The sequence below is a fragment of the Sardina pilchardus genome, chromosome 17 (genome assembly GCF_963854185.1).
Source record: "Sardina pilchardus chromosome 17, fSarPil1.1, whole genome shotgun sequence".
In the NCBI taxonomy this organism is placed as follows: domain Eukaryota; kingdom Metazoa; phylum Chordata; class Actinopteri; order Clupeiformes; family Clupeidae; genus Sardina; species Sardina pilchardus.
The window spans coordinates 16,758,567-16,774,398 of NC_085010.1; the positions used below are offsets into that span (position 1 = coordinate 16,758,567).

Genomic DNA, 15,832 nt, shown 5'->3' on the forward strand with positions numbered 1-15,832 from the left:
GTTAGGAGCCACTTTTAGCCCTAAAATTCTTTGTGAATACGGGCCCAGGCCAGCATGCATTGCGTTAAGCCATGGTATTTAAGTAGAGTACTTCAGAAAACTAAGTCTTGTGCATCCAGAATATGAGAGTAAAATGAATTAATGACGAGTAAAATGAGTTGATGACGTTTCACGATTGATGATGAGTTTTTGACAGATGTGACCGTTTGTTTCTATTATAAGACGAACAAATACAAATATGCATGACTTGTTTAAATATCAAAAATTGTCTGTGGTAGGTTTCATTCACTGGACCATGAATATATGCCAAAATATAAAAAATAAGTAACTAATCCTAATATTAATATTAATTTTTCAATTTTGTGTTACAATAATTCCATCAAAAATACAATATAGCACGTTGATTTAATCTAGAACCGATTCTATGCACAACTTCCCAACTGTGTGTGTGGTGTGTGGTGTGTGGTGTGTGTGGTGTGTGTGTGTGGTGTGGTGTGTGTGTGGTGTGTGTGTGGTGTGTGTGTGGTGTGTGTGGTGTGTGTGGTGTGTGTGGTGTGTGTGTGTGTGTGTGTGTGTGTGTGTGTGCGCGCGCGCGCCTACAACTTTTTTTTTTTTTTTTCAGGTTAGAATGTTGCCGCCTGATAAGAGCGTGTTGTTTCTACGTATCAGCGCGAGACTCCTCCCCTTCCCGTAGTTTCACTTCCATACTTTTCGAGGGGCGTTGGCAAGACGGAAGCTACTTTCCTTCCGACAGTAACATTTAATTATTATTTATCAGATTTAACTCCCATTTATTTAATCAGTTCTTAATAATGAAACAGCAGGTGTTGACCCTTCTCTTGCTTACAGTCCACTTCTGTTCATGTAAGTAGCCTACTGCTAGCCTACACAATCAAGATGAATCGACAGCATGACTTCAGCCTGTTTATCGGCTAACGTTAACAGCTAGCAAGAGTTCGTCGTAATGTCACCTTAATGTAGTTGTTAAGCACGTCAAGCTTAATGTTATAGAATGCCATACGACACTGTTCCATCTGCTAAATGACCTTTATTGTGTTTACTTCAGCTGAAAACCAATATTCGACACTCGGTGGAAGTGTTACTTTTTCCCCTGGACGTGACCAAATCAGGAGCATCGTGTGGAAATTTGGGAACGATAAGGTTGCAGAGTATGATCCAATCTTCGAGCAAGATGTCGCGTATTATGGAGATTTCAAGGAACGAACAACGTTGGATATTAATTCTGGCAACATTACAATAACTACGTTGACTGAAAAACTAAAGGGAACCTACTCAGTTGAGGTTAACAATGAGGTGTTGGGGACGAAGTTTGTTATCGAACTTGTTCGTAAGTCAGTTTGCCCAGTGTTGGCCTATTCTTTCAGATTAATTTGAAGAAATAGCCTACTCACTCTCTTTCACACAAGCTCATGTCACATACCGAGACATGGTTATAGGCTACATTAGATGACCATACATTTGAGCAATGAGCAAAACTTTGCATAGGATTTCTCCACATTGCTTAAATCAAATTCAGAAAAAATCCTGTTTGTGTGAAAGTCGAATGAGAGCACTGGACATCACAGAGCCTTTCACATAATTGAACAATTATCAGTAGGCTAATTGACAATGTCCATTGCTTTGACCTTTCTGTTAACCACTAATAACTGCTGATCACATTAAGTAATTTCATTCCAAATGATTTTAGGATCTCACAGCTTGTGTTTCTTGACAGTTTGTGGTTGCATCTAGGGCTGCACAATTATGATCATCATCATAATCACAATATCATCCAATGCAATTTCACAAACAAATAATTGTGCACAGTTAATTCTGACTTTTGTATTAATTTCATCTTCATTGACTATGCCACTTCTGGTTGGTGGGAATGCAATGTGTGTGAGGGGCACAAAAATTCTGATTGGTGACGACGTTCACAGTCGGCAAGAGTGATGTGCTTCTTGTGCGCCTGGCGTGCTCACCAATAGGTCATTCCACGTCAGTTCAACCAGAGCGCACGCACTTACGTCTCAAAATAATACCATGTGTACCTATGTTACCTAGGAGACACTCTGTAAAATGTTTTTGTGCTAAGAGCAATACTTTTCAAGTAACAGCCAGTTTTACGGGGGGGAGGGGGTGTCAAATGTTCTGCCTCTTTTTTTGGTCAAAGTTCACCCATCGCTCAAGAACTAAAATATGTAGGCGGCTCAAATTTTGCAGGCCGGTGCAGAAATAGGAATAGTGGATGATCCTGCATGGTCATAGCAGTCCCTCAAAGTTGATCAAAAGTGTATTGGAGTTCTTGGTGGGGCTCTGTTTAGGCCTTCAGAAGACACATTTTACTCAACATAGGCTCCTGTTTTTTTTCTTATTGAGATAAGTAGAAACACTCTCAGAAAAAGCAATGAAGAGAAAATAAATTCCATCAGGGACAGGGACTGAACAGCAGACCTCACAAGTTTGAAAAATAAATTTGGATATTCAGAGCACCCTAACACCTTGTGGGAATATACAAAGATTGTTTTAATATTTTTTTCTTTAATCTGCATTACCTCTTCTTTTTAAAAACACCAATCTGACTTGTCTTATGCAAATCTTTCTTTTTCATTTCCCACCCTGAACATGGGTAAAATGCACCATTGAGATCTATGTTTTGTATAGAGTAACCACTAGGTGCCACTAAAATCACTGAATCACTGAAATCGCAGGGGTGGGGACTAAACATATTGATCTCAATGGTGCATTTTGTCCATGTTTAGGGTGGAAAATTAAAAAGAAAGATTTGCATAAGACAAGTCAAATTGGTGTTATTTTTCAAACTTGTGAGGTTCAGTCCCTGATCGAATTTCTTTTCTCTTCATTGCTTTTTCTGAGAGTGTTTCTACTGATCTCAATAAGGGATCCGTAAAACTGGCTGTTACTTGACAAGTATTGATCTTAGCACAAAAACATGGACAGGAGTGTCTCCTTGGTAACATAGGTACGCATGGTATTTTTTCAGATTTGTTTTTGATGCAAGTGCGTGCGCTCTGGTTGAACTGACGTGGAATTACCCAAATCAGGGGAGGATATTTCCCCAAATTGTGCAGCCCTAGTTGCATCGTTATAGTTTCTGCTATGGTGAGTGAGTGAAAGAGACTGATCTTGGATTGAGTGTTTTAGGATTCTCTTCTTCTTTGTTCATTTTTCAGCGAAAGTGATAATTGAGAAAAAAATTATTCTGATTTCCTCTGATGGGGTCACCTGTAAGCTAAACTGCACAGCCAAGCCATCCTCTATTGAATACCCCCTGGAGTACAAGTGGATTCCAAACGGACAGCCGAGCGAGGAAACGAATATACTGATTGTCAATAAGGACGAGTGGTCCAAATCATTCACTTGTATTGCAAGTAATCAAGGAAGTCGGGATGAAGCTGCAGTAACTGCGAAAGACCTTTGTGAAGGTGAGGAGACATGATGTTAAAATTAAGATTTGTAGCACCAGCCATAAAATCTTTCGCATCGGTATAAAACTTCTAAAATCGAGAAGTTGAGAAGAGCAAAAGGTATCAGCATGACCTGTTGTTTTATTGGTAGTTGTGTTTTGTAAAAACAAAACAAAAAGCACTGTCAGTTCCAGTTTGACTTTTCAATGAGGGTCACTGGTCAGTCAGGAAGAGGTCATGCCATGGATTTTTTTTTTTTTTTTTCATATTTCTGAGTTTTTAGATTCGAGTATATTCAACTTAACTGTCATTGCACAAGTGAAATACCACTAACGAAATGCAGTTTTACATCTAGCCAGTGATGCAAAACGAGTAGGCTAACTGACATGTCAAAAAGTGCATCCATATGAAATGCGTCACTACACCGTTCCATGCATACACATAGAAGCGAACGGTCCCGGTGGACTTTTTCTTTGACATTTTAATATTGAAAGGTGTTGTGTGGATTCTGCATTGTTTGTTTTAAACTGAAATGAAAATGCAAAGCAACAGGGCGATTACCCCAAACTTCTAGCCTACCTCTACTCTGCTTGCCTGATCTGAAAGCACCTCTTCTCGGTCGGAAGATAGGCTTACTTTCACTTTTGGCCAAACAATCACTTGCTCGATTCGCAAGGACTTGGAGTTGGATTTTTTGGATAATAGGACTACACACAATTAGGCTATACATTCTTTTTAAACGTAAACGTAGACGTAAACGTATCACGTAGTTTACAACTACCAATTGAAATCAAAGTAACTTACATCGATTCCCCTCTCAAAGAAGCACACGCACTTCAAACAATCATGCGTTTCACAGGCAGGCTAAACCGAGCGCGTAATTTAGGCGCTCCGTTCGCTAAAATAGTTTAGAATACTCTATTTTGTTTTCACACGTAGCCTACACGTTGCTATCACATCTGATGTCGCCAGTTGCACTGATCATGGAAGGTGGTTGATGTGGCCTCCCTGTCAGTCTCACACGCGTGTATTGCATTGTGTATTATTGCCTATACCAACTGTATCAGACCTTTTAAGCTCTCGCGGGCCACATAGCCTATACTGTATCAGATCCTTTAAGCTCTCGCGGGCCATATGAAATGAGGTTGCGGGCCGCATTTGACACCTATACCATAGACTGTATGGAATGCACGGCACAGAAAATATATTGAATTGTATCGAAAATTAAGTAATCTTTGCGGTATGTCTATCGCAAGCGTTGATATCGCGATAACGATAAATTTTAGATATATCGTGCAGCCCTATAGTCCACCCTTTGCAGCTATAACAGTTTCGGCTAGCTGTTTCCACAAAGTTGGGTGCATGGAATTGTCCAAAATCTATTGGTTAATGCTGTAGCATTCAGAGTTCCTTTCACTGGAACTAAGGGGCCAAGCCCAGCTCGGGAGTGGCCCCTTCCTGTTCCAACATGACTGCACCAGTGCACAAAGCAAGGTCCATAAAGACATGGATGACAAGGTTTTGTGTGGATGAACTTGACTGGCCTGACCTCAACCCAAACGAATACCTGGGATGAATTAGAACGGAAACTGTCTCCTCGTCCAACATCAGTGTGTGACCTCACAAATGCGCTTCTGGAAGAATGGTCTAACATTACCATGAACACACTTCTAAACCTTATGGAAAGCCTTCCCAGAAGAGTTGAAGCTGTTATAGCTGCAAAGAGTGGACCGACGTCATATTAAACCCTATAGATTAAGAATGGGATGTCACTTAAGTTCATATGCAAGTCAAGGCAGGTGACCCAATACTTTTGGCAATATAGTCTATGTATATATACAGTATGATATGTCCACAATGTTAAGGAGATTTTGCAACATCCTACTCTCAACAACCAACTCGGTTGTTGAATGTTAAGGATGGATAAAGTAAATGTAAAGTGAAATGTTTAACACTAATGGCTACTCAAAGTGCTTCACACAGACATAGACAAGGACAGCATAAATAATATAACACACCAGTTGTCTCCACCAGGCTCTTAGACTATGTTGTTAAAATGTTGTTTGTGGTGTCATACTTCGTCCAGCAGATTGAAGGCAGTGTATCATCAGGCTATAAATAGTCAGGGGGCCAAAACTGATATTAAAACTTTGTCGGACACTTTTTGGTACAAGCATACAACCTATCCAGTATTGATATTTAACCCCTCAACATGAGTTCTAGACAGGTTGTCAGCTTAGAAAATGTTATTTTGTCCATTTTAACACTATATTCTTGAAAATGGAAAAAGCGGATTTTTCCCCCAAAGTGCTTCCTTTTTCTTCTATGTTACCTATACTGTAATTTTGGGCAAATGTGTAATATAATCCAATTTGTGTGCAAGCATGATCATTAAAAAATAATGATCAATAAATACCACAAGAGTATCACACCACAAGGGCCACTGTTGTGTCAGGGGGCCAATTCTGAAAAGGGCTTCCGTTAAGACTTTTGCAGACATGTTTTGGTTCAAGCTGTCAGTGTCACCCTATTTTCTTTTTGTTAGAAGACACAAATAGGTAAGATATCAGGGTGGTTGTGAAGACAAAGTTAAAAGCTTGTAGGGAGAGACATGCAATGCTGCACAAGTTATAAATTTAAACATTACAGTGAAAATGAAGAACTGTAGATGGTGGTGTATAGTGCTATTTAACTTCATTAATATACCAGGTTGTGACACAAATTATATTTAATGGACACATTACTATAGTTATTCATTCAATCCAAACATAACTGCTCTCTCACTTCTTTAGGGTTAGGGGTTAGTAACTAGTTAGCAATAACAACTTTGTTATAGTCGTATGGCAAAGGTATGTTTTTCCCCTGTAAAACCCGGGAAGTTAACTGAACTCAAATTATTTGAGTACTGTAAAGCCTGGGAAGCTAACTTATCTGAAATTATTTGAGTAAACCGGATGCCTTGACATTTGAGTTTGGCAACTCATTTAATTTGAGTGTAAATAAGTCATTCAACTGGAGTTATTAGTATATTGTACAGTATGTATTGCATTTTGTGTTGGGATAACTTAAAGGAGTCAAGTAAACTACACTAATTGTATTCACCTAATAACAACTTGAGTGAATTATCATGACAAGTAAGAATTATGTAGGCACACACGAAAAAATGCAATGTACTCAATGTGTGAGCTATCATTTTCTATGGATTATGGGTAAATGCTTCTTTGATTTTCTAATAAGTATTTGTTCTCTTAGCTGTTAACTGTGGCTTCTTACTGTTTACCAGGTGATGGGCAAAAATATTGTGTTGATGATTTTCAGAATATCAGATATGCCATTAAGGAGAAGCCCATTCTCAAAATATAAAGAACATTTTAAAGTTCACTTTTTCTTGGCCTAATGCAAAGTTGATTGCATTTCCCAATTTGACTTTGACCTATAGTCACTTGAAAGTGTCACAAAGTTGAGTATCCCAATGGTGTGATTGAGCCTCCTATTGTCTGTCTGTATTGTCTCTTGGGGAGATACAGACGCATTATGCATGTTTACATTGAGTAACTATATTACCCCTCTTATGGACAGGATATGAGCTTCAGGTGTAAAGATTTCAGGATTTTTTTATAGGTTTAAATTTCTATGAAATGAATAGGATTACTGCAGAATGATGGTAATTGTGAAACATAATATTTATCACCATGGCAGTACTGGCCATCATGATATACTGTATCTTCAGATTATCATTACGTCTGTCAGAAGCATTACACATGATCTAAGATTTTAAAATCAGCCCACAGGCCAAGTCTGTTGTGGATAGTCATCTGCTTGATGGTGTGTGGTGTCAATGTAAATAACACAATAACATAACTATAGTATAGCCGTCAATATAGTTTAACTATTGCATTTAAGATTAAATTTCAGTCAAGATTAATATGTGATAATGTGTTAAGAATACTATGGACAGTGATATTCTGGGAAATGTAATGTGTGGTCAGCCATTTCTTATTGTGAATATACTTCTTGCCATGATTACTTAATTGAAATTAGTGGCATGTACAGTCATGGCTGAAAGTGTTGGCACCCCATGCAATGAATAATGTATCATGAATAAATAAATGTTCTTCCTTAAAAGACTGGGGTCATACGTATTGGCACCCCTATGTTAACCCTATGTTCTCAACTCCCATAGAGGCAGGCAGATTTTTGTTTTTAAAGGCCACTTATTTCATGGATCCAGGATACTATGCATCCTGATAAAGTTCCATTGGTCTTTAGAACTAAAATTGCCCCACATCATCACACACCCTTCACCATACCTAGAGATTGGCATGGTGTTTTGTTCAGTTTTGCTCAGTTAGCCTATTAGCCTGTTTGATGCTCATTTAGCTCAATGCAAATCAAACCAGCTAATAGGCCAACTGAACAAAACACCATGCCAATCTCTAGTTATGGTGAAGGGTGTGTGATGATGTGGGGCTATTTTAGTTCCAAAGGTCAAGGGAACTTTATCAGGATGCATAGTATCCTGGATCCATGAAATAAGTGGCCTTTAAAAATCTGCCTGCCCCTATGTTAACCCTTTGTGTTAAATTCCCATAGGGTTACATAGGGGTGCCAATACATTTATTTATTTGATACATTATTCATTCACATAGAAAGTTGGTGTCCTTAAAGGTTGGATATTTTCTACTTCTATTACTTAAGGCATTAAGATCAATTTCCAAAAGATGATTTTACATTCCTCTTTTTAGTCAACTTTAACATGGGTGCCAACACTTTCAGCCATGACTGTATTTTACTCAAGTTGAAATTAGGTGAATAAAATTAGTATACAGTAGTTTACTTGACTCCTTGAAGTTATCCCAACACAAACTACACACATAGAAATAACTCAGCTGAATGACTTATTTACACTTAAGTTAACTTCCCGGGTTTTACAGTGCAGCCAAGCAGTGGTGCTCAGGTAGGCAGCCAACAGAAGGTACCTAGGGACCATGTCCATGTGCTCAGTCTGAGTCCTGGTCAGGGACATCGACACTGCCTGGAACTGCACTGACTTCCACTTTCCTCATCCACATATCGTCAACTCCAAGCACCTGACCTGTACTCACCAAGCTCCAAGCACCTGACCTCTGTGGTTAAAAGCTGGGGGGAGAGCATGCCACCCTTCATGTGCCTTCTTCTGTTGGCTGCCTATACCCGAGCACCACTGCTTGGATGGGGAAAAATACCTTTGCCATACGACTATTACAAAGTTATTACTACTAACTAGTTACTAACCTCTAATCCTAAAGAACTGAGAGAGCAGTTATGTTTGGGTAGAATTGATAACTATAGTGATATGTCCATTAAACATAATTTGTCACAATCTGGTACATTAATGAAGTCAAATAGCACCATAGACCACCATCTACAGTTCTACATTTTCGCCATAACATTAAAATATTACAACATGTGCAGCAGTGCACTGTCTCTCCCTACAAGCTTTAAACTTGGCTTGACTCATTCCCATAGATAGGGGTACTGATTGATAGGGGTTTTGGAATGCTATGTTATGTTTCCAATCTGATATTCACTTTGAAAACTGGTTCTCTTTAGGCGGAGATTGTTTTTTTCATGTTCTAGGTCTGTTGTCTCTTATACTGTACAATAAATGTTAATTCTGACACTTCAGCAGACATCCCACGAGTGTTAGCTTTCATTCCATTTTTATCTATATGGTCCTTGTGGTTGTGGAGATATTCAACATTTATCGTTGGCATGTCATGTTGAGCAGGAAACCAAAAAATTGTCCTGAAATTGCTTGCACAAGTCAAAAATTTTTTTTTTTGCTTGACAACCACCATAATATCTTACCTATGGGTGTCTTCTAACTAAAAAAATAGGTTGACCGCTTGTACCAAAACATGTCCGCAAAAGTCTTAACGGAAGCCCTTTTCAGAATTGGCCCCCTGACTAAAAAGTAGAGTATCCACGCACATCCTACGTCAATTTAGCCCGGGTGCAGGATCTTAAAGAGTGATACAAAAAGATAAAAAGTATCCGCACACCAGTTTAGCTCCCAGTGAGAATTTTCTTTAATGAAGCAACGTTCGAGTAAAAAAAGCTGAGGAGGAGCTTTTTTTGCTCGAAACGTTGCTTTATTAAAGAAAATTCTCACTGGGAGCTAAACTGGTGTGCGGATACTTTTTATCTTAGTGTATCATCAGGCTACCTTTACCTCCTGAACTTTTGCAAAAGTCAAAGACTGTAAAAGCTGTCATTTTTAGAATATCATTTTTGCAATCCTAAGCATACGTAAACATAAGATGTATTTCATGTTGTTACTGCAAATACTGAATACCATAGTAATTGCTGTTTGTATTGTCATGTGCTCTATAGGATCTGACCTTACAGTTCCAGTTGCAGTAGGAACAAGTTTTGGAATAGTGTGTCTTCTAGCTCCAATAGCTCTTTATCTAAAAAGTAAGTATCATTTTTTTTTTTTTTTCAAAAGTGTTTTGCATGTGATAAATTACTCACAAAGTGGTTTAGATATAAATCACATAACAGTGGGCCCTATTTTAATGGTGGAAACCGCTCATTCTGCCCGGGCGGGTTGTGTCAACTCCACCGCTAAGGCATGAATGTTGGATATATGGAGGTGTGGTCACATGTTCCTCTCACAGACCTTTAAAGGTCTGATTATTTATCTGGCAGTGTGGTGCATCGTTCCTACATATTTCGGTACTACTAGCTAGGAAGCAGCATGGATGCAATGAATGCAAATAACAATTCCTCTATTGTGATATTACTGCTTTGCATCGTAATGCAAACATTGCTCAGTATTGTTGTTGGATTGGCTTCAGCCAAATCTTTTGAGAAGAAAGCACTGCACAGGTTGGGGAAAACTGCTCAACGCATCACCACCTCCATTCTCCTCTCCATTGAGGCCATCCAGGTCAATTGATGCTTGCGTAAGGCGTGCAGCATCATCAAAAGACTGTTCCCACCTCAGTCACAGACTGTTCACCCCACTCATTACAGGACACTGTACTGAACTCTAGCTCTGCCTACCGGTGACATCCAACAAACAACCCCCTCCCCTCCCCCTGCATCCTTACCTGTTGTGTTGTCTATGACCTTGCCAACCCTGACAGGGACAACAAGGAGGCGGACATCTGTAAACCAACTGTGTACTACTGTCTACACTGCACTATATATCCTGTCCTGTCTATGCACCACCTGTCTATTCTTTGTATATCACATTGCACTTCTCTGCCTTTTTGCAGAACGTGCTAAAACTGGCAACCCAACATCAGACAGTTCTGCATCTACCACCGCAACATATAGTAAAGGTATGTTTATCTGGACATACATTGTGAAGTGATATTTGGAGGGTGTCACTGGACATTCACGCATGCTCTAACAGATTAAAACAAAAATGAAACCCATTGATGTAGTTGTTTCCTAATGTATTTCCTTATTGTGTTACATGTGTTACATTCTCTTTGGCTGTTTTTTTTATGTTTGCAGCACCCTCGGGCACAGACAATGACAAGGACTAGAATTCATCAAATTGATTGCTGAGCTGGTTGGGGTGAGTGTTTTTTTTGTTTTTTTACGCTTTTTTATAATGAGTGTACTCTCTTGATCAGCCTACGACATTCTGAATGAGTGTCACAATGGCAGACCTGCCAACCTGTACGCATTTTGCATAGCAAGGACAAATTTTCACATCAAAGTACGCCGGTTGTTACTTTTTTCTTACATTTCCAGGTTAGCTGGTGTGATATATCAATGGAGACTGTTTCCAGCACATTTCATACAATCCCTCTAGTTGCAGTGTTCGCTGGTGCTGTGCTAGTCTGCTACTAAAAACACCCTTACCCACAATAAATTATTAATTAAAAGGCCAGACTTTCGATGTAAACGTTGATAGAATAATAGCCTGGAAATTAGGTCCTATGTCCAAAATTCCGACCTACTGCCCGTTTGAAAACTAAACATTACATTATATTTGGCTATCGCTTTTTAACCAAGGCAACTTAAAACATGGTAAGCAGCAGACATCCAACCTCTCCAGAAAGCTCCCTGGAGCATGTGAATTAGAAACTCCTGCAAATCTATTTCATGCAAGGACGAGACACTGAGAACAAGTGAGAAACTAAATCTCCACTGAGTAGTGCTGTGCAATACTACGGTATATATCGTTGGTGTACGACAGAAAAATGTCTATCGTACGATCCAGTTCTCTACTGTTTATATCGTAATTTTAACGTGTGTGGCTGTGACTGCTCAGATAATTTAACTGCAGGTGCGTTGCCACTTCTCACAGCGGGAAACGTAAACTTAATTTTCTGACTCGGGATGGGTGGCCAGGCAAATGAACGCAGCTAATGGCAAACAAATTAAACTTTTATTGAAGTTGGCATAAAGACTAATGTTGCCCGGTGAACCGATACTACAAAAGTATTGCAATACCCTGAAATTACTTGAAAAAGAGAATCCGCACACTGTCCTTTACGCATGCAAACATTTATTTAGTATTCACAATAATTTGGTGGACCCCCGCTTGAATATCACGGTAGTAGAGCACATACAGAGATCTTGTATACACACATAGGGCCATATTATGCAGACGGCGCAGTGAGCTTTTGCCACTTGCGCAACTTATCATTACTATTCTCAGCAAGCGCATCCTTATTTTTTTTTTGCCGCAACTGTACGTTCTCTAGATAGGAGATGATATCGCGCCCTAATGGGCGTTTCAGTGAAGAGAATAGGCGTGGTCCGGCGCAAAGCTCGCCAGTCGCTAATATATGGATGCAGAAAGTAAGTGCGCCACTGACCAGGAAAAACCTAGTCTTGAATCATTCGCGCGTAGCTGAAAGGCTCTTTTATGAGCGCATGAGGCTTGGGGATATGGAAGAGTGCACAGTGAGTGCATGCACACACCCTACTTCTTTCATCAGCAGGAGCACGCAGCCAGAATATAATTAGATAATATTTGTCCGTTTCTCGGTTTTAGGTTTGTGTATTGGTCAGCAAAAAGTAGCCTACATAGCATAACAACATCCACATGCAATAATACAACAACAACGTCTAACAGTGACCTGCTCATTTAGACAACATTACACAGCCCTATGGCTAAGTTGGCTTTAGTTTTGTTCTAGCATACCTTTAACGTCTGGCATTAAACAGCTGTAGTGTTCTGACAATTGTCTACCTTGTTATTGCTCATCTGGAATAACTCCTCTAGCTGCCTCCATCCTCCATCCTTTCTGTTTTGTTTGTTTAAAAGAACTTGCGATATCCATGATGAGTAGGCTATTGAGTTAGTGAATTAGCTTCACATTGTGTGCTGCCGAGTAAAAGAAAACAAGTAGCCTAGTTGCGCGCCGGCGTGCGTAATCTCTCCTGTTCAAACTAAATGTGTGCGCGTGGATATAGCTCTGTATTAAGTTAATTTTGATAACGTGTTGACTGACTTTACATAAAGTAGAACATTGTAAATAGCCTGATGGCAGGCAGCAAATGGGATGCTGTGCATATTTGGGAGGGTACAGTATGGTATGCCAATTTGGTGTGAATACACACACACACACAAGGGAAATTTAATAATGATAATGATCAATAGTGAGAACTGGCTTCTGGCTACTGCTGCGGCTGCTGCGTTCATTCTGAAATCATCTATTTAAGTCATAAGCCCCGAGAGACCGTAGGCTAGTGTCTAAAACCCCCCCTTAGCTGTTCTAAAATCAGTGTAAACTACGGACTCGAGTGGCTTATTGCTTTTCTAAAATGATAACTATACGTCGATAGCAAGATTTCAGGAAATAAAGGCACAGCAAGAAAAATGTAACAATGTATTCATAGATAATCATTCTTCCGCCAAGACATATTTCCTCCATATGAATGGTTGCCATGCAACATCCAGACGCAGCTACTTTAACTTTTGTGCAAGTTGTGGTAGCGCATGAACGAAATGCAGTCAAGGTATATGTTTGTGTTGCATTTTATAACAGCATCGAACGCGATTCAGCAAATCGTCATCAAGGACCGGAAGTATCCCTGAGTTTAATGAATAATGGCATCATCTTTTTTTTTCACTCCGTTCCTTCAAAACTGCCAAGAGATTCATTTGACCATTTCTTCCCCACGCAGGAAGTTACAGGCCACCGGAACAGGAGCTCCCCGGTGTTCTTGGTTCAACAGTCAAGACATATTAATATTGAGCAACATGGAAAAGAGAGGCTCTTGACTGTTACGGCTTTTATCTTGTTTTTATTTTTTTCATTTTTTTTTACATTTATTTTATTATTATTTTTTTTTCTATCTGAACTTTTCTCTGATTTTGTGAAAATGCCTTATACGCATGAGGTACATGTGTGTCTGAATAGAATTGCTCCAGAGTTGCCTTATAAAGATCAGAATGCCCATGTTCAAATCAATGCACCCCTCATGAGAGATACAAATTCCAACTGACAAATGGGGAAATTCCTTAATGGAATTGCTTACATTTTAGCACTTCTTCAGAAGATTTTGGGCTGGATTTTCAGAATTTGTTGGTGCAGAAGAAAAAATGTTTCATTGTGTGTTTCTGCTGTAAATTAGAAATATAGAAATGTGTACAAGTGAAATCTCTTCAGCTTTTGTGAGCTGTTGACAAGGAGGACCACAAGAATGTACAGTAGGCATAGCACTTATAATAACACTGTGTTAGTCAACAGAACTGGACTAGATAGTTGGCTTAGATAGTTTTAGCTTAGATAGTTTTGATGTGCTCTTGAGGTCAGATTTTTCTCCCTACGATTGAGGAGTGCACTTATAAGTTTGAACCATCAAAAGCATGTTTGCACCTTTTAATGTACAGTATTTTGTAAATTATAGGCCACGGTGTGCAACAGGTGTGCAAGTGCAAGGAGTGGGCTATTGACATTTGAAGTGTGTGTGTGTGTGTGTGTGTGTGTGTGTGTGTGTGTGTGTGTGTGTGTGTGTGTGTGTGTGTGTGTGTGTGTGTGTGTGTGTGTGTGTGTGTGTGTGTGTGTGTGTGTGTGTGTGTGTGTGTGTGTGGTCCAATGTCCAATAATTAAAGCGTATGTGTTTCACATGAATGAAAATTGATCTCTGATTGTGACATTTAGGCTTAAGTCTGTCTGCTCCTGTAATGGAGTCATCTCTGCATACATTTCCCAACCAAATAGGCATGGTGCATGAAGGAGCCATCATGGTGGAGTGTGGTCTGTGTACAGTTAGTCCTGTCTGTACTGAATGACCAAATGTAAGTGTAATAAACATAGTGTGTGAACCCCAATACACACCTTTATCGGTGCTGACTATTGTATAGCATGATGAATTGTGATGATCACTGTTTTGTGTGCCTTGCTTCTTATTTTATATAAAAATATTGGGGGAATGCGAGGGATCTTTTTCAGTGTTATTATATTTTCAGCAAGATTTTTAGGTTGATTTTTACAAGTTCTTTGTGTAGGTGCTCATGATGTACCATTGTGTGAAATGTCATTTTCCTAAAACGTTCCATTAAAGCCTGATTAAGTCTCTGCTGTACAGTGTCCTGTAATCAACACCTTTGTTTCTGCCATTGATAGGCTACATAACTAACTCTCATTGAGATGTTCATGCGTATGTCTGTCTGCTTCCTGGGGCTCCTCACTGTACCGCAATGCAATCATCATGCCACGAATTACAGTGGCCAGTAGGTGGAGCTGTATAGGGCACTAGATAGCACAGAACATTTCTGAAGAAGAACTGTTGGTCAATGAAAGGTGTCTGAATCCAATGATGAGGGTGTAAAAGCCTATCTGCCGTGAAGGTTGTGAGAGACAATAGTTTTTTTTTTTTTTTTCAGAAAGATGGGAGGTAGTCATCCCACTCCATAAGGCAACGTAGAGGTCATCTGATCTCTGCTAAGGTCATATGTTTCCAAACTAATGGTCATAGACATGTTTAAAATGCAGTCACTCTGTTCCATGTATGCGTGATCCATGTAGGCCTATCATAATGTAATGGTAAAGTTATGTGTTCTTCGAGCATGTACTCATTGCATGGTTTTGAGTTTCAGTATTTAAATGATAATAAACTTAGATGAGTCATGAACATAAGACACCAGAAATAAACACACAGGTAAAGGACTGCAGTGACCTCATACAGGTATTTTGACGGGACTCCCGTTCAATCAATGGGAAGCGTAGGTGGGACAGGGGAAAGTTTTCTTTTCTTCTGCTGTTCTTTTAATGAATGAATGAAGCGGGCCTAGCTGGATAACCCATCAGTACAACGAATAAATCATTTGACTTTATCATAATTATGTGGATTCTTGTGCCTTGAATAGATAAAACATCCTGGATTTGTTGTGAGGACGATATACATTTTCTGTCTGTGTTATATAGCTCATGTCCACTACATTG

General features: G+C 39.4%; 1 protein-coding gene across 1 annotated transcript; it reads left to right on the forward strand.

The window, feature by feature from the left end:
- The first annotated feature begins 718 nt into the window (after nucleotides 1-718).
- Nucleotides 719-14,970, forward strand: LOC134062292 (uncharacterized). Its single transcript, XM_062518259.1, has 7 exons — nucleotides 719-864; nucleotides 1,067-1,348; nucleotides 3,195-3,446; nucleotides 9,804-9,887; nucleotides 10,694-10,759; nucleotides 10,938-11,001; nucleotides 13,569-14,970. Exons 1-6 carry the CDS (start codon nucleotides 813-815, stop codon nucleotides 10,967-10,969), a joined length of 768 nt encoding a protein of 255 aa, XP_062374243.1. The 5' UTR covers nucleotides 719-812; the 3' UTR covers nucleotides 10,970-11,001; nucleotides 13,569-14,970.
- Nucleotides 14,971-15,832: the final 862 nt, after the last annotated feature.